Genomic DNA, 18,306 nt, shown 5'->3' on the forward strand with positions numbered 1-18,306 from the left:
GAGAGATGGAATCGGGGTTGCTCCGTTGGACGGGCCACTTGTCCACTCGTTGGCTGTCTCTTGAAATTCGGCTTCATGCTCTAACGAGCAAGCCGTCGGTGCGAGGCCGAGATGGAGAAGGGGAGAGAGAGAGAGGGTGCAAGAGCTCGCGAGAGCAAACGATCGGCTCGTCCATATGCGTGGCCATCCTCAGACGACAGGAAAGGCTAACTAACGCATGGACGAAGCTGGGATATGCTATGCCGTCCTCGGTGCGAGGGTATCGGTATCGGTAATTGGCGGCAACCAACGAAGGATGGAAAATGGTTCGACTGGCATCTCGAAATCCCGAGAGATCCGCCCCGCTCCAGTCTCTTCTCTCTCCGTCGTAACTCCGTTGATCGGATGGCGCAGGTACCTCCGATGCGCCCGAAGAAGAGGAGTGCGAGTAGCGAGCACGGCTGCAATGCGGGAAAAGGAAGAGGAAAAGAAGGCATTGGAACAAGGCCGCTGTAGCTCAACGGGGAAATGCCTGTGGAGTGGCAATTGGCCAATCATTGGGGCGTGTTGCTGTGATTAGTGGGTACAAATGAAATTAGACTGAGGCAAGTGCGCTGCGACCGACACCTGCCAGCTTCTAGTTGTAAGCTCTCGCAGGGACTGTGAGCAAGACGGTACTTAGTTGGCCGTGCGTATTCGTACTCCTTCACCGCGCCATCGCACCACCTATCTAACAGTACGTATCTCTTTCTCAGCGCTAGTGCCCTGTTAACCCCGCCGACGCAGGGCTTCTGTAGCTGTGACTGGCCGGATGATTCATAAGGACCCATCAGAACAATCAGATGAAGCTTAGCGCTTGCGATCACTCGCCTTCCCCCCTGGCGTTGGTCCCTGTTTTTATTTTATTTTCCCTTCGTTTTTTTTTTCTCCCTCCATCAGTATCATCCCACTTCCCCAACCCCTGTCGCCTCTTCTCGAGCTCTCCCCCCCACCCGCCTGCTGGCCGTCCAAGGTAACAGTAGAGCAAATTCACACACACACGCACACTGGAGCAAACACCACGGCTTTTGACTAATTTGGATGGAGCCACCGACGCCAAGGAAAAATGTCCTCGTCCGTCCTTGCCCCTGACGACCCGACATTGCCATTGACACAGACATCGACCTTGGCCTTGACACTGATACTGTCAACTTTAACCCCGACCGTCGCGAGCGCAACTTTGTTGCAACATCCCACCCATTGGAACCTCACGAGATAAGCTTTACCAGCTCCCGAACTGCTTTTCGCAACGCAACCGCTGCCGACTTGCGCCGACTGCGACCGCGACCGCCTCTACTGCTGGACACGAGAGAAAGAATCAGCAAAGGAGACGGACAATAGAGAGAGAGCTTGTGTGTGTGTGTTCGTGTGTGACCAGAGAGAGAGAGACACACACACAAACCCCCGCCTGCTTGCCCATCATGGACGTCGCCCTCGAGATCCTCGATCCCCTCGTCCTGGACAAGGCTTACGCCTACTTCGTCCCCGCGCCCACGACGGCTTTCAACGCGACCGGCGCCGACTTCGACTCGTCCACGATCGCCCTGTCGCCCCTCTCCTACGGCTCTGCCTGGCCGCGCGACAGCATCCTGCGCCAGTGCATCTCGCTCCTCGTCATCACCCAGATCGGCGCCTCGCTGCTCTACTGGGTCTTCAGCGCCCTCTCCTACTACCTCATCTTCGACCGCCGCCTCGAGTACCACCCGCGCTTCCTCAAGAACCAGATCCGCCAGGAGATCATCTCTTCCATGAAGGCCGTGCCCGTCATCGACGTCCTGACTCTGCCTTTCTTCCTCGCTGAGGTCCGCGGCAAGAGCCTGCTCTACGCCCGCGTCGAAGATTACGGCCTCTGGTGGATGGGCGTCTCGGCCCTGCTGTTCATGGTCTGGAACGACATTACCATCTACTGGATTCACCGCCTCGAGCACCACCCCTCCGTCTACAAGTACATTCACAAGCCACACCACAAGTGGATTGGTTAGTCGCCCGCCCGCTAGCCTGACATGTTTCACCCGTCTCTCCCTCATTCGAACGAGTTAGAAGTGAACTGACACGCCATTATTTTTTTTCAGTGCCGACGCCCTGGGCCGCCCTCGCCTTCCATCCTCTCGACGGCTTCGTCCAGTCCCTGCCATACCAGTGAGTCCCAGCTCCCCCTCCCCCTCAAAGCAATGCCAAGCGATCCTCAAGAGTAGTCCTCCATACTGACACGCCATCAGCGTCTTCGTCTTCATCTGCCCCGTGCAGAAGTACCTCTATCTGTGTCTCTTCGTGCTCGTCCAGATCTGGACCATCCTCATTCATGACGGCGACATGATCTCCGGCCACTGGCTCGAAAAGTACATCAACAGCCCGGCCCACCACACCCTGCACCACATGTACTTCACCGTCAACTACGGCCAGTATTTCACCTGGGCCGACAACTACTTCGACTCCCACCGCGCGCCCCAGCCTGAGCTCGACCCCCTCCACGATGCCCTCAAGGTGATGCGCGAAAAGGGCCTAGTGGATGAGAAGGGCAACCCCATCCCACAGGATAAGAAGAAGGACCAGTGAGAGCATGGGGTCGACAGGATTTTAGGATTCTTCGAGCGTGAGAGAGATTTTCCCCCCTTATTTTTGCGTTGGCGATCTACGACCGGCGAACGAACCATTGGCAAGAAGAGAAAGCATGGCGGCACGGCGAAATACTGATGTCGAGATGAGATTTATATTTCATCCGAGGAGGCTACCACGATGAGTCCCTCCTCGCTTTTCATCCACCATTATAGTTCCCTGGTGGACTTTCTTTTCTTTTTCTTGTCTTCTCTCTCTCACTTATGAGGAAATGAGACAATAGAGTATAACCATAATCATAATCAAGCGAAAAGAAATGAAATCAATTAGTTTTACATGGAAGCCCCCTCGATTGACCCGGTTCATCTCACTCGTCCGGGTGTTCTTCACTCACTGAGTCACTCACTCGCCCCGGTGTTCCCTCACTGAGCGGGCGCTTGCGCTCGATTTCGCCTCATCTTGCGTACGCGCTGGCGCCGCAGCAGAGTGGCGAAGCGTTTCCGTTTTGCCTTTTTTCCCCCGATACATTGGATGTCACCCTCACAAGGTTTTGGCATGTTCGGATCGTCGGGATTTGACCTCGAGACGACGAGAGAGCAGAGGAGATGAGGGGTCCCGTTTGCCTACCAATAGTTGCCCCAAAGTTGTTGGCTCGCTCGCTCCCCAACCGGTTGGTGCGGACGGTCGGTCGGCCCGTCATCGGCGCGGGGTCGATTCGATTCGATTGATCCCGCCTTGCCTCTCCAGGAAAGTCTATGCGATCTCGTCTGCTTTATGCTGGTGGAATATTTACCCCGCAGGTCCTCACCATCCGAATGAGATGGTGCAGACGGTCATGAACCAGTGTGACGGCCCCGGTGTTGCTCATGGATAAAAGTCTGGACGATGTCACTCAGTCGAGTTGAACCCTATCATCAACGCTGCGATGTTGTCAAGTACGGACGAGACAACAAGGGAGAGGAGGTCGATATCCTCTCGGTTTTTCTCATGGTTTTGCGTATTTAGACGACGACCTGGCAAGTTCAAAGGAACGTGAGCATGTGAATCAAGACGGACTTGGAAGAAACACCCTCCGCCACAAATGGGCGAGACCGGCTCAGATTCTGCACTTCGCAACCCATCGTTTCATCGACGACAAGAAGCCGTATCCATCGCCCTTTACCGCGCGCACAATCGGACGCTTGTGATCACTCTCCTCTCCGACACACGCCGGGCGACATGATTCCTTCTTTGCCGACCGTCAAGCCGGGAGGCGCCTCCATCAATGCCGATATGCTCCTCGTCGTAGACGGAGGCGGGAAACGAGATGAAAGCCTGTCGCCGAACCTGACATAGTGTTGTTGTTGTCGTTGTTGTTAGGCCATGCTGTCGCCTCTGCTACGGGTTCTCTGCTTTGGACCCCGTCGTCCTCTCAAGCGGTACTCACACTTTCCGCACAGCGTGTTGTCGGAAGCTCTCTCGACCTCCTCGCTCTCAGGGGGCCGCCCGGTTGTTCCGCTGGTTGCTCCATTGCTTGAAGCTCCAGAAAGAGATTGGGCAATGATGAACAGGTCGCGCTCAGGACTGAGGATTACCCAACTTGACATATTCCCTGAGTAAAAGGTGTGGCAAACGGAAAGATAGTCAGGCTGTTTACGCTCTTAATGGTGTCACACAACAGGCTGGCTGAACAAGCAGACAGGTGACGGGCACCAATATGAGTTGCCAAGCAATAAGAAATGGGATGTATTGACCAGTGTTGATGGCTCGCGGTGGTTCAAGGCTGTTGACGAAATGTAGGCAGGCTGGTGCACAGCCCTGCCCCTGCACATCAGCTCCAGATCCCCCATTGTCTGCATTCTGCCTGCTGCGTCTTGCCGCATCCGCAGCTGAGCAGCCTGGTTCCATCTCGGTTCGATTCAGCTGGTGATTTTGAGTGTCTTCTACTTGAACCCGTCTTGAATACCCATTTCGTGACCTGCAGGGTGAGAAAGCAGCTCTTCCTCTGATGGCAAGGCTCTATTCGTCGACTCTTGAGGTTCTTGTTCTGGTTAATCGCGGCAGTATCGAGCAGAACCAGACGGCAAATCCAATGGTTCACTGCATCATGGACAATTGCGCCAGGTGAACAGCAGCAGCTGAAAGCACGATCAAGGCTGGGAAGTGCCAGCCAGGGATTCGGACTCCCGTCAGCCTGCCAAGGGGCTAATAATAGTCCCTCGCCTGTTGTGATACCGCTCTCAGCCTCTCACGTCCACTACATGCGAGACACGGTCGTTTCGAGGGAGCAGGCGTCTGATCTAGAGGCTTGGACGTACAGGCAGCCAGCGCATACTTGACGGCATAAGTTCGTTGGTGCCCCGGGACATTCCCCGATGCCGTTTTCTCAAGGCCGTGTTGGGTGGTTGGTTGGAACGTCATCCTCCTACTTATCAATCGTCCCGTCGTCGCAGTCCGGTTCGCTGCGCTCTCCATTTCTTCATTGTTCGTCACCAAACGCCATGTTCTTGTGCTCCCTTTCCCAGGCGGCTTTGCTGTGCCTCGCGCTTCACTTGCCCAAAGTCGCGAACGCCGAAGCCAAACGCGACTGGGGGTTGGCTGCCGCTCCGCCGCCATCGCTTTTCCTTCGCCGCGCGTTTGCAACCGGTAGGATGTCTCCTCGCCGAGTCTTTGAAGTGCTGTTCAATCTGACATACGCCCTCGTCCAGTTGGGGTCCTCGGCGACTTTGCCTACATCGACGGCGGCGAGGTATCCCAGCTCGACGCGGATGGCAGGCCCATCAAATCGTACCCGTCCAACGGAAGTGAGTCGCATCCACCCCCTGGCCCACTATCGAACCACCGAGTTCTCAATAGACGTTTCCTACAGTAAATTCCACTTTGTCGATCGACCTGTCGGAATCATGGTCCGCGTCCGAAGTGAAGATTAGAGAACTCCCGAAACAACCGCAGGTGAGGAACAGACAGGGCCTCTGGAAGAACGAAGCCACCAACACGCTGTGGATCTGGGGTGGCAGCTCTGTGAACGGCGCACCGAGAGAGAACACTGAGTCGTGGAAGTTCGATGCAGACGGGCAGGGAGGCGGGAAGTGGTCCAGAGAGGAGCCGACGAACCCGACATTCTTTTCTGAACTGCGGAGGAGTGCCGAGGGCGCCTTTGCGAGCACCGAAGACGCCGGCTTCTGGTTCGGAGGACGAGCAATTGGCCGGATGAATCGAGACAAAGACTCGTATGTCCAGCCTGTGCCTGGCATCTTGTCGTACAATATGACGACAAAGACCTGGGCGAACGAGACGACCAACGCCTTCTCCGAGAACGGCACCGTAAGCGGAGGCAACGCCCTGTACATCCCGACCTTTGGGCCCAACGGGCTGATCACGCTCCTGGGCGGCTCAACCTGGGGCTTGGACGTAAACCCGGGGGCGCCCACAGGCTGGTTGGACTTCTACAATCTCACCTTCTTCGATCCGGTCACCAGGGATTGGTACTGGCAGAAGACGACAGGAAATGCCCCAACGGCACGGCAAGATTTTTGCAGCGTGGGGGCGAGCGGCACCAACGGGACGTACGAGATGTAAGTACCGAATCAAACACACCGCCTTTCCCGGGGTTTTCTTCGTTCTTTCTTTCTTTCTTCTTGTGAACAGCACCCAAATCCAGGATATTGACTCTGAAAACATGGAATAGCTTCGTATTTGGTGGAACCAATACCGTCAATACCTATGACGACGTCTTCGTCCTTAGCTTGCCGGGGTTCGTGTGGACCCAGGTCATCTACGACGCGAAGAATCCCCGAAGGTTTCACACCTGTGCCGTCGTTGGACGCAGGCAGATGCTGTCGGTGGGAGGATCGGATGGCCAGACGGGATGGTCGGGAGTCGACCCCTGGCCTCAGGGGCTGGGCTTGTTCGACATGACAGAATGGGTCTGGAAGACCGACTACGATGCGAATGCGAAGGATTACGAGGCTTCCAGCGTGATACAAGACTGGTACAAGAAAAAGTAAGAGCGATGCGCCCCCAGAGACACATCGCCAGCGATTTCTAACCGTTGAACTCTACAGTGACGCCAGTTCTATCGAGTGGTCCTCTGACAGAGTGGAGGCTCTATTCAACCAGACCAACTCCAGGGCATCTGTAGACCGGGACGAAAACGCGAATAACGACGGGAAGAGTTCGAACTCCACGGTCCCGGTAACCGCAATTGTAGGAGCCGTTGTGGGAGCCATCGTCGGCGTCATCATCGGCCTCGCCTTGCTCTACTTCGTCCGGCGCCGCGCCCGGAACAAGGGGACCGCATTTGCCAAAGACGACGTGGCGCCCACGTCCCAGACGCATTATGAGGCTCTTCCGCCCACCGAACTACACGCGCCCGCGAAGCAACATGAACTCGACAGCAGACAGATGCCCGGGCAAGAGCTCTGGGCTCCTGTGCTGAAACCCGAGATGGCGGGCAGCGATGGCCATCACTACACGGTGACGGAGCTGGATGCCCAGCAGGGTTTACTAGGGAGGAATGATGAAGATCGGTGCAAATATAGGCAACGTTTACGATGATACGCGCAATAGAAGGGACGATGTTTGTGAGAACGCGGTTACGGTTTATGTCATTATGAGCCGTGGAAGGACGTGTGCTCTTGGATCACTTCATCTTGGTCATTGAATAGAAATCTTCAACGCCTTCGTGCTCAACCGGTGGCACATTTGCAGCGACCAGCCTGGCTTTCTACAAATGAAATTCCCTCACATCATCTATTCCGTAATGCTCTGCCTCAAACTAACTTGCCAGACTGAGAAGACTTTCATGACCGTGACAGTGGGTCGGAAGTTGGGTAGACAGCCGGTGTACTGCGAGGAGTGCTTGTTTCTAGCAGTAGAGTACTGGTGATGTCTTTTATGCTACTTTATGTTCTTGTGTCATATGAGGACCGCCTGTTTTATGCACTTAATTTCCATGAGTACAATCTTGATGACAACGCACCTACACTGTGAACTGACTGCTGCTTGCCTTTTGCCTACACGTCATATGGTCTGGTGTTGAGCTAACAATCTGCAATGCTACGCGCCTAGTGGCGCATGCCCAGCAGTTGTTAATGCTCGTGCTATCTTCCAATCAGGTCGAATCCATCAGAGCATTGGATCGTTAAGAAAGGCACTTTCGACACCAAATACATCACTAGGTGGGCGCCACGAAGCATGGATCAAGGCTTCACACTGCGTGCAGGAGAACGTAATTGATGGCTCACTATCTTGCCCACATGACAGATCACGAATATTCCCAGCATCGATTTTCGACGCGGATTATCACCATTACTTCGCAAGACATCCCTATCGTTTCATAGTCCAGTGCCCTCTGTATGGTAGTATCTTGCCTTTATGATTCATTCAGGGTATCATTTATCGTTCTGACCATCTCATCCAGCTGAGTTGATAGACAGGTAGACGAATATGCGTGTGTGTGACGTGATCAAGGCAGTGGGTGCAAGACATGGAAGCGTAGGCTTTGTCTCGGTGCCTCGAGCAGGCTGCGTAGACTAAAAGCGCCACATCGTGGGTTTCCGTCTCTGGCATCGCGGGTACACATTCCGAACCACGATTGGGTTCGCCACCAAGTATAACGGGCTCAGATAGTCGCGGCTGTGGCGGCTTGGGGGCCGCCCCTGTATTCTGCAAGATGGCTCGACTATTGATGAGACCGCCGAGGGCGATGCATCTGTTAGCAAACCAGCTTTGCCAACTTGAATGCATTGCGAGACTCCCCCTCGTTCAGACCCCAAGACCAGCTGCTGTGAAGGACGACTTTCACTTGCAAGGGGCCCCCCTCCCCTTGCTTTCAGCTCCAGCTGCAATGCCCTGGCCTGGGTTCTGCCGACCAAGTGAGCATACGGGGGTTTTGATAGGACAGCAACACAAACAGCACCGTCATTGGACAAGAATGAGACTATTTTGAACCCGGTGCGTCTTGGGCGTGGCTGCAGGTCCTGCCAGGGGTTCATCGGGGACCCAGACTCTGTTCACGCATCCTCCCCCCTGTTCTTTCGTCAAACTCGACGCAACCTCGGATGCTGCTTAATACCCTCTTCCATCAAGCCACAAGCAGTCTTCCACCATTCATCTTTGATGACCGAGACAGTCCAGCAGCCCTTGATTGTGGTAAACGAGAGGCAAATGCAAGACTAATGCGGACTATGTCTTGGCAAATGAGAGATCGATATAGCCTTGATCGTGCAGTGTAGGCATCTCAGGCTCGTGGAGTACAATGACTCCCCCGCTCTGCCACATTACATACACCCTGGATTTATCTTGTCCTTCAAGACTCCTGTGTAGTCATTGTAGGTTTCCGTATCGTTGCAGACTTCAACCTGCTTCCCAACGACCACTACCTTTGATGCACCCACCAATGTGTTCGAGAACGGACTCTCACTGCTCCCCAAATGCCATCCAAAACTGATTCAGACGTCTCTTCCTTCGAGGAGATATCGTTCATGTTCGATCCAGACCGGAAAATATCCCTCGATCTCCGCTTTCCCTCCAATGAACCAGGCCCTTCGAGCCCTGGTTTCGTATTCGATCCGGCTGTCGACGACTTGCCCACGAAACAAAGAAGCATACGTGATAACTGCCGACCGGTCGCGCTTTCGCTTACAGCGTGGGCTGTCAGTGTCATATTTACCGTCGTGTACTCCCTCTTCATCTACCATGTCCTCTTCCAAGGCAACCCGGTGATCGGGTCCTGGACCTTTGATGCGTCGTTGACCAACCTGCTCCTCTCGATCTGCTCTCAGCTGTACGGCATGCTGCTGGCTTACGTTGTCATGAGCCTCTCCGACGCGCTGCGGTGGTCGCTCGCTTCGAGGACCGGCGGCAAAGGCGGCGCCTCGGCCTCGAGTTTCTTTCAACTGAGCCCCGCGACGGACTGGTTTTCCATTCTCAAGCTCATACTCAGAGGACGGTTCCGCAGCAACTGGGGTCTCATCAGGTGATGTATCCCGACTTGCGCATAAGTCAACCGACCACTGACCATGTTGTCAGGCTTGCGCTTCCCTTCATGGGACTTGGCTTCGGCTCGATCCTGAAATGTAGGAGACAACCTCTCTGAAGCCTTCTCTGGGTGAAGCTGGGTATTGACTCACGGCGCGCTCTAGTCCAGAACAGTTTTGAAGACTACTTCATCAAACAGGGCGTATCTATCGATGTGTACGCTGGCAACATCCCCCCCGACGTGTCGGTCCTCGGCCTCATCTCGACAACCTACCTAGATGGCTTCTTCGATACTTGGGCGCAGCAGCTCCTCAACTATCCACGATACGCCACCGGGTGGAAGATGGACGGTTGCACCGGGGCCTGCTCAGTCTCCTTTCTTCCAGGAGGGATGGAAATAGCGCGGAAGGTCGGCCCCTTGCTGAACAGCACCATTCTGCAGGGAGGACTGTTCAACCAGACGGAAACCATCATGATCGAAAGCGCGCCCGGGCTAGTGGCAAGATTCGACCCGGTCCCGGATGGGTTCGAATTTGACTTGGAACAAGATTGCAGTGTTTACCAGACGCCGCTGGGTGACGCGCTGCAGATGTGCAAAAGACAAATGGGAGATTCCGTCGCGGCAGGTCAGTAGGTTCAACTCTGACCAACGAGATCTAAACTGATCGTGACTGAGAAAAACACAGGCTGGCGAGCCTGTCCCAGCGCCACCCAGCTGACTCGAGGATGCGCGACGCGGCTGGCATGGACGAAGGCCCCCATCGTCTCCAAGACCTTGTTTACCGCGTACCGACAAACCGCCACGACCATGTACAGCCAGAAAGACCTCTCGATACAGCACGTCGAGCCCGTCTCGAAGCCCGCCCGGTTCCCGATGCTCGAGCCGGACATGGAGCTGATCTGGGACCGGGTGTTCCGGCCCAGGCCGTCGCCGGCGCAAATCGATCTCGAGTCCATCAACGTGACGATATCGAGGATGGCGTGGAAGTACAGGACGTACACCGAGTTCTTCCCCGACAACCAGATGCACGTGGAGCTGCTGCAGAACTTTCTCGCGGTACCCCTGCAGTTCGCCGTCACCGCGATGCAGTACGCGAACTACACCCTCGCGCTGCCCGAGGAAAAGCGCATCTTCCCGCCCGAGCTCCTGACGAGAGCGACGGGGGGCAGGTCGATCAAGAGGTTCGTGAGCCAGCCCTGGACCGTGGTGGTCTTCATCGCCTCGGGCGCCCTGGTCGTGTCGCTGTCCGGGGTCGGGTTCTGGTGGATGTTGTCTCAGGCCCACCCGCTCCCGAAACCATCGGGCATCGTGGAGCTCGACTTTGTCAGTAGAGTCAGCGACTTGCAGGGGCGTCGCAGGACGGAGCGCGGCGACCAGGAGCAGTTCGCCGACCTGGTCCACGATATCGGTTCCCGGAAGAAGTACTCCGCTTGGCAGATCATCCAGGCGCTTCAGGAGAGGAGATTGGGCTTGGCGCCCGTGGAGGTGGACGAGGAGTCGGGAGGGGCGAAGAGGGTAGTGCCGATCCTGTATCTACTATCAGACGAAGGGGCTTTGACTGCTACCGACTCTTCGCCATCGTTCAAGGGGGGAGGTTTTGGTGCTGGGACCATCGTATGAACAGAGGGTCTTTGTTTGAGATTTCTGTCAGATACCTTTCTTTACCAACCTAGTCATTTCTTGGCAGTATGAGCTCGGAGAACTCCCGTAGTTTTGATGTTGCTGCCCGACTAGATCCGACCTGAGACCAACGTCTGGCATCATGGTTCTAGTGACCGACCCTCTTATGATCAACAAAAGCTGCATCTCCGGAAACTCCCATCTCTAGTCCAGCGGCGCACGTATGACTCCTGACTCTACTGGCTCCCGGGACGGACGAACCGCTGGTTGAGGTGATTAGACGGCCGGTGTCCACGGTAGAGACTTTCCGTGACGAAAGGGGCTCCCAACCTCCCAAGGCTCTTGTGGTAAAAATTAAACCTTGAATTCTGATGGTTCTACTTAATACGTGAATGATTCTGCAAGAACTATAACTTCACAAAAGGGGCGACGCTGTTGGACGTCTCCGTACAGAGTTCGAGTAACAAGGTCACAATGGAACCCGCGGAGAATCTAGTCTCCTTGTCAAACAGGGCAGCGTATCACTACGAGTCACGCGGAGAGGTAAAACTGGCTGACTCGAAGGGATCAGACAACAAAGATGGTAAACTGTATTTGCTACAGGGATTTACATGTTTATTGGCTATCAAGCTTAAGAGGCCTTGAAGGTTATATGACCACAGGTAACCTCTTAGAGAATAGTTGAATCGTAGATGTAATGTAACTTGCCTAGATAGGCACAGAAAATCCTAATCGTCCCGAGCTCGACGACATACTATTCCGGGCTAATTTCTACAGCACTTTCCTCTCATTTCGTTCTCGACATGCAGCGCTTGAGTTCTGTCGCGATGCGACTAGTGGCCATACAGGCTTGCATCGTCAGCTTGACGCATTGTCTGAAGACGCTGGAGGTACCCTTCATCCGCATGCCCTCTCCAGAAGGCAACTTTGTGGCCTCGATACAACTGTCAGTCGGATCGCCACCCCAGCAGGTCACCGCCATCCTCGACACCGGGAGCAGTGATCTCTGGGTCCCCCAACTCAACAGCCGCTTGTGCAAGGACCGGTTAGCCAGATGCACTGTCAACAACAAAGACAACAACGCCGCCGCCGTCACGGGTGCTTTTGACACGGCCAAGTCGACGACATTCAACGCCAACAACCAGCCTCCGTTCGAAGCCACCTATGCCAACGGTGTTGAGATCCAGGGGACGTTCATGTCCGAGTCGGTCACGCTGAAGGGTACCGCCGTACTCAACAACACCATGGGGCTCGGCCAGACCGGCAAGCTACCCTCCCCTCTGATATCGATTCTCGGCGTCGGGGCTTCGAGTTCCGAGGCTTCTGTAGTTGTCAACAATGCTAAGCCGTACCCCAACTTCCCGGAGAATCTCAAGGCACAGGGTCTCACTCAGTCTCTTATCTACGGTGTATATTTGAACGACTTCAGTTAGTACTTCTCTTGAGACCTGTTGCAAGGCTTCAAACTAACAAGACTCAGGGGCGCCCACGGGGAGTGTCGTGTTTGGCGGTGTCGACACGGCCAAGTTCACCGGGGAGATGCAAATGGTCCCCCTGATCGGCAGGGAGTTCGCAAACACGGACGACTTCATCGTCCCCTGGACCTCCTTGTCCTTCTCGGCCGACGACACGGCCCGGCCGACGGTCATTGGCAGCAAGAACCTGCCGCCGGCGCTCATCGACACGGGGAACCCCTCGCTCTCGTTCCCGCCGCAGATCCTCGACCAGATCGGCCCGGCCATCAAAGTCCAGACGCTGCGGGACGGCACCAAGGCGCTGCGGTGCGACAGCGGCGCCAGCGGCGCCAAGTTCGGCTTCGAGTTCCGGACGGCCAGGGTCGAGCTCCCGCTGTCGATGATCTTCATCCCGCTCGCGACAGACGGCGTGCCCACCACCGACAAGGACGGCAACGCGCTCTGCACGCTGCCGTTAGAGCCCCTCGAAGGCCAGGTCGCGTCTTTCGGCGCGCCCCTGCTGTCTGCCGTGTACACCGTCTTCGACCTCGAGAACAAGCGGCTAGGGATGGCGCAGGCGAAGGTCAACGAGTCGGCGACGAGCATCCAGGAGGTTGGCCCGGATGGCAAGATACCACCTGCTGCGGGAGCGCCAAAGCCCGGGCGCCGCAGCGTGCGGTTCCGGGACGTGTAGATTTATTATCGCATTGTGGGCAAGACATCTTCGTACCTGGCGAGCGATGTTGTCATGACTCTTGTAGTTGTATTGGCATATGTATTATTAGCATCATGACTTACGAATACGACACTTTCGCAGCTCTCCACTTCGCCTGGTCACTCCGAGTTATTACATCAATTGTACGATGGAAGTCTTCTGCCCGCAATTTTGACATTTTGTAAGGCGTAACTAGTCAATGATATGACTTGAAATGCTTAGAAGTATTGACAGTGAAGCAAGTATAGGCGCACAAAGTTTCCAACTAAAAGCTCCAGCCGTGCGATAAAATTGTATGTTCTTTGAAAAGAAGTATATACACCAGGAAGATACCCTGGAAGTTGATCACGCGGTACTCGGGATAGCGCGTGTCAGTCTTTCGGCGGCCAAGGGGGCTTCGATTCACGTGAGCTTCACAGTGACGACGCCCTTGCTGGGGACCGAGACGGAGACAGCCGAGCCCGAGATGGTGGACTGCGCGGCGGCGAACGTGCGGCTGTTGTCGGTGACATACGCCGCCGCGGTCTTGGGGGCGTACCCCTTGAAGGAGACCGACGCGGACTTGGCCGCGCCGCCGTTGTTGGTGAAGACGAGGACGACGGAGCCGTCTGTGTTGCGGACGGCGGCGGTGATCACGTCGGCGATGGTCCCGGACGTCGCCAGACGCTGGGCCCCGGGGCGGATGTGCCGCGACCACATGGCGAAGGCCCAGAAGTTGGACGAGGGCGTGGCGGTCTTGCCGTCGAGCGTGTCGACGAGGTGGCTGTCGGAGCTGAGCTGGCTCAGTTCGAACCCCTCCCAGTAGAGGTAGGCGGACAGGCGGGCGTTGACGATGCCGACGGCGATCTTGTTGGCCCACGTCATGCCCTCGGTCGGGCCGCCGTTCTTGTACCACGTCGTGTCGAAGGGCTTGGTGATGCCGGACTCGGTGACCCAGGTCGGGAGCTTGGTGTTCAGGACGCTGTTGGCGTCGCCCGAGTAGGTGTGGGAGGTGATGAGGCCCAGGTACTGCTCCATGCCGGCGGGGACGAGGGCGTTGGTGTACTTGACGGTGGAACCCCAGCCGACGGCGTCGCAGCAGGTGATCTTGGTCTTGAGGCCGGCGGCCTGGAGCGTCTTATGCAGCGTCGGGATGAAGGAGATGGCCTCCTGGCCGTTGAAGCTGATCTGCATCTGGGAGTAACTGACGCTGTGTTGAGAGCCCCGTGGTTAGCTTTAACTGTTGCCGTAGATGCTTGGCCCAGCCCGGAGAGAAGACGTGGACTCACGTGTAGTCAGGTTCGTTCAGAAAACCGACGTGGGTTACGTTGAGCCCGGATTGCTGGTAGTACTTGATGTATTGCGCGAGGAAGTCGGCGTACGGCTGTCTCCAGTCGCCAGAGGCGCAACTGTGGCCAGTCGTGCCACAAAGATATCTGGTTGGTTTTTGATGTTGTTTAGCCCTTTTTTCTTCTTCGAAGAGAAGTATGCAAGCTTCTCTGCTTGTGACACAGTCTTCTTACCCGGGGGTTGCCTCGTTCCCACTCGTCTTCATGAAGCCAGGGGCGCTCCAGGCGTCGGCATAGATCTGCTTGACACCATAGCTCACGGCCTGCTTGGTGAACCAAACCTGGCCACGGTCGTCGTTGTCCCAGACGTACGAGGGCTTGCCCGAAGGGGAGCCGGGGCTCGTGGGGAGGATGCTGTCGCCTTTGCCGCCGGAGCCGATGCGGTTCCGGATGATGCTGAAGCCGGCGCCCTTGGTAGTGCTGAAGAGCAGGTCGAGGGCCTCCTGCTGGAGGGCCTTGGGTGCGTTCTGGAACTCTCTGGCCCGTCCAAAGGCCTGCGAGAAGCCGAAGCCGTCGATGGTCTGCAGCTTCGTGCTGGTGTCGACCGTGACCTGGCCGCAGGCCAAGGCAGCCAAGCTGGAGATGGCAACGAATGCGTTTAAGACGCCCATCTCGGATTGGCTCGCGTGTACGGAGAATAAGGGAAACAATACTGGAGAAAGATGATGCGTGCCAAGAAGTCCCAAGAAACGGCAATCGGACGGGATACACTGGGGTACACTTATACCCGGCTGGAATGGGCATATCTAGGACTAGGCATACGAGATCTATCCTATTTTCCGACCTCATCCGAGTACGGCATGCTCGGATGGTTCGCTCACGGCACGCTACCCATTGGTGGATCTTGAAGTTCTACAGGGCCATTGGGCTAGAACTGGCAAAACGGCTCCAGGTTTTCCGATAGATTAATTAGGGACGCCCCTTTCCGAGCTGACTGTGTGATGACAATATCCCAATTGAACTATGGACGGTTGCTATGTGGGGTGTAGACCAGTAATTACATCTTGGGATTGGGTCACTAGCCGTGCGGTATCATCCTGTGATGGTTCTGTTGTCGTCATGAGCATAACTGGGTTCGTCTCTTTTCATCGGATGTGTTTTGCCGTCGCAAGATGTTGGGACGACAAGATCCAATGTTGGCAATGCTCACAGAGCATCCTGGCAGAGAATCCTGGCCCTTCTTCTTTGGCAAATTAAGTTGGGCTTCCTTCGTGCCGGTAACCGCCGCGCTGGAATAGTCTACACTTCTCTCCTCCATCATATATCACCTCTCGGCTTGGGTGATTCGAGGGGCTATGAGATGGGAGAGTACAGCAATGGAACCCTATGACTGCTGAGAGCAGAGTGCAAAAAGACAATTGGTGCGCATGCCCTCTGTCTTACGCCACCTCGGTGCAACTTCTTGGACGTTGTGGCCGTCAACACTCCGAGTTGGTCGAGCCGCACGAACCGCCATGAAGCATCTGCGGTCAAAATTGGATACCAGTGCGACGATAGTGTCCTCATGGGCTATTTAGGCAAAACGGCCGCTAGTAAAAATCATCAAGGGGTTTCATCTATGTTAATCCACGAATGTGGTATTGACTCGGCTCATACTAGTTTGCGAGTGTCTCGTATTGTGTTCGGGCTCTGAAGAAGTAATCAATAATTGCAAAGCTGAACAACCCACCTCGACAACTGCTCTGATGGTACATATTAACCCGGCCCTTCTGCTTCCAGGGCTACATTCTTTTCTTGAAAATTTGTTTTGAGACCACAAGGCCTTCGCATTCACTACTAGTTATTAGCACGTGCCTTCGCGACAAGACAGCATCATGATGTTCATCAAGACGAACGCAGGCCTGCTCTCGGCCGGGCTCCTTCTTCTCTCATCCGTAACCGACGTCGTGGCCCAGTGCAGTCTCCCGTCCACGTACCGCTGGACGTCGACCGGCTCCCTGGCGAACCCCAAGTCCCCATGGGTGTCTCTAAAGGACTTCACCACGGCCCCCTACAACGGCAAGCACCTCGTGTACGCGACGACCCATGACCAGGGGACCTCTTGGGGCTCGATGAACTTCGGCCTCGTGTCGGACTGGTCCCAGCTGGGCTCCGTGTCCCAGACCGGGATGAGCTGGAACGCCGTGGCCCCCACGCTCTTCTTCTTCCGGCCCAAGAACATCTGGGTCCTCGCCTACCAATGGGGCCCGACCGCCTTCTCCTACCGCACGTCGACCGACCCGACCAACGTGAACGGCTGGTCGGCCGCGCAGCCGCTCTTCTCCGGCACCATCTCCGGCTCGGGCACGGGGCCCATCGACCAGACCGTCATCGGCGACAGCACCAACATGTACCTCTTCTTCGCCGGGGACAACGGCAAGATCTACCGCGCCAGCATGCCCATTGGCAACTTCCCCGGCAACTTTGGCACGTCGTCGCAGGTCGTCCTCAGCGACACGACCAACAACCTCTTCGAGGCCGTCCAGGTCTACACCGTCAAGGGCCAGCAGCGGTACCTCATGATCGTCGAGGCCATCGGCGCCCGGGGCCGCTACTTCCGGTCCTTCACGGCCACGAGCCTCGGCGGCGCGTGGACGCCCCAGGCGGCGACCGAGAGCAACCCCTTCGCCGGCAAGGCCAACAGCGGCGCGTCCTGGACCGACGACATCAGCCACGGCGACCTCGTCCGCACCGACCCGGACCAGACCATGACCATCGACCCGTGCAACCTGAAGCTGCTCTACCAGGGACGCGCTCCCGGGTCGGGCGGCGACTACGGCAAGCTGCCCTACCGGCCGGGCGTTCTCACTCTGCAGCGATAGTTGCAAACGCGAGCCGGCACTTTTGTCTCTTGTCTCGACAGAAGGGCGTATTTTTTTGATGGCCTGAGGGAACACACGACGAGGAAGGGATGGGGTGAGCGGAAGACTGTCGAGACTCGGACGTTTGGACCGTGAATTGTTTCTTTCTTGTGCATATTGACAGATTGGATATACGAATCGACACTGGAGAGGACACATTAGCTGACCTACAACAACAACTATAACAACAACAACATGTGTTTCTGGCGCGCGACTCGATGTGATGCCGGAATGTGCCCGATACGCAGTGCAACAGCGATTTTCTCTCGGAGCGTGCCAAAGACGCCACGACGGATTCGACCCTGGTTTTGTAAACGACCGGAAGGTGACGTTGTGAAGGGGAGGGAAGGATTCTTCAAGAGGTGCGGGCATCTCCGTCACTGCAGACGTTGTGGCGTCAGAGTTTGGCGCTTGGGATCCGACCCGACGATTCTCTAGTCAGGGCCGAAGACGTGCTTGAATAGAGCCAGTTATCGGTAGCACGGCCTGTAGGTGATCTTTCCGCCTAAAAGGGACTGGGGCTACCTAGTCATTTTTGAGTTATATGCTGGGGGTCACCTACATCCCATCTTATCATGGGAACAGTCCAACCTGTCAAGTTCTCGTCATGCTTTAAAGCGTAACGCATCTGGAGGTACTCGCAGTCTCACTTACACGACCTCCTGCGGGAGTACGGTTTGTCTGGTGCACGCCGCAAACGAATGCATGTCTGGGCATAGAGGCAATAGACAAGTCACACACACACGCACACACACACACACACCGTCGGCCGCAATCGCGACTTGAGTCCCAGAGACCAGAGGGCGAAGAGCGA

General features: G+C 56.0%; 6 protein-coding genes across 6 annotated transcripts; 5 read left to right on the top strand and 1 right to left on the bottom strand.

Annotated features, from left to right (window-relative positions):
• Window positions 1–1,439: 1,439 nt before the first annotated feature.
• Window positions 1,440–2,574, top strand: CH63R_00352 (Fatty acid hydroxylase; the record flags this gene model as incomplete). Its single annotated transcript, XM_018295327.1, has 3 exons — window positions 1,440–1,995; window positions 2,091–2,157; window positions 2,238–2,574. The coding sequence occupies 3 exons, from the start codon at window positions 1,440–1,442 to the stop codon at window positions 2,572–2,574; spliced, it is 960 nt and encodes a 319-aa protein (XP_018163689.1).
• Window positions 2,575–5,054: 2,480 nt separating this feature from the next.
• Window positions 5,055–7,216, top strand: CH63R_00353 (Kelch repeat protein; the record flags this gene model as incomplete). Its single annotated transcript, XM_018295328.1, has 6 exons — window positions 5,055–5,199; window positions 5,262–5,357; window positions 5,423–6,128; window positions 6,242–6,556; window positions 6,618–7,082; window positions 7,123–7,216. 6 exons carry the CDS (start codon window positions 5,055–5,057, stop codon window positions 7,214–7,216), a joined length of 1,821 nt encoding a protein of 606 aa, XP_018163690.1.
• A 1,771-nt stretch (window positions 7,217–8,987) lies between these two features.
• CH63R_00354 (uncharacterized protein) lies at window positions 8,988–11,155 on the top strand (the record flags this gene model as incomplete). The annotated part of the gene is made up of 4 exons (XM_018295329.1): window positions 8,988–9,532; window positions 9,586–9,632; window positions 9,699–10,160; window positions 10,221–11,155. 4 exons carry the CDS (start codon window positions 8,988–8,990, stop codon window positions 11,153–11,155), a joined length of 1,989 nt encoding a protein of 662 aa, XP_018163691.1.
• Window positions 11,156–11,958: 803 nt separating this feature from the next.
• CH63R_00355 (Eukaryotic aspartyl protease) lies at window positions 11,959–13,303 on the top strand (the record flags this gene model as incomplete). The annotated part of the gene is made up of 2 exons (XM_018295330.1): window positions 11,959–12,583; window positions 12,636–13,303. 2 exons carry the CDS (start codon window positions 11,959–11,961, stop codon window positions 13,301–13,303), a joined length of 1,293 nt encoding a protein of 430 aa, XP_018163692.1.
• A 423-nt stretch (window positions 13,304–13,726) lies between these two features.
• CH63R_00356 (Cellulosome enzyme) lies at window positions 13,727–15,263 on the bottom strand (the record flags this gene model as incomplete). Its single annotated transcript, XM_018295331.1, has 3 exons — window positions 13,727–14,507; window positions 14,593–14,739; window positions 14,827–15,263. The coding sequence occupies 3 exons, from the start codon at window positions 15,261–15,263 to the stop codon at window positions 13,727–13,729; spliced, it is 1,365 nt and encodes a 454-aa protein (XP_018163693.1).
• Window positions 15,264–16,466: 1,203 nt separating this feature from the next.
• On the top strand, window positions 16,467–17,453 carry CH63R_00357 (Alpha-L-arabinofuranosidase axhA-2; the record flags this gene model as incomplete). Its single annotated transcript, XM_018295332.1, has 1 exon — window positions 16,467–17,453. One exon carries the CDS (start codon window positions 16,467–16,469, stop codon window positions 17,451–17,453), a length of 987 nt encoding a protein of 328 aa, XP_018163694.1.
• Between the last annotated feature and the right edge of the window lie 853 nt (window positions 17,454–18,306).

The sequence above is a fragment of the Colletotrichum higginsianum genome, chromosome 1 (genome assembly GCF_001672515.1).
Source record: "Colletotrichum higginsianum IMI 349063 chromosome 1, whole genome shotgun sequence".
Lineage (NCBI taxonomy): Eukaryota > Fungi > Ascomycota > Sordariomycetes > Glomerellales > Glomerellaceae > Colletotrichum > Colletotrichum higginsianum.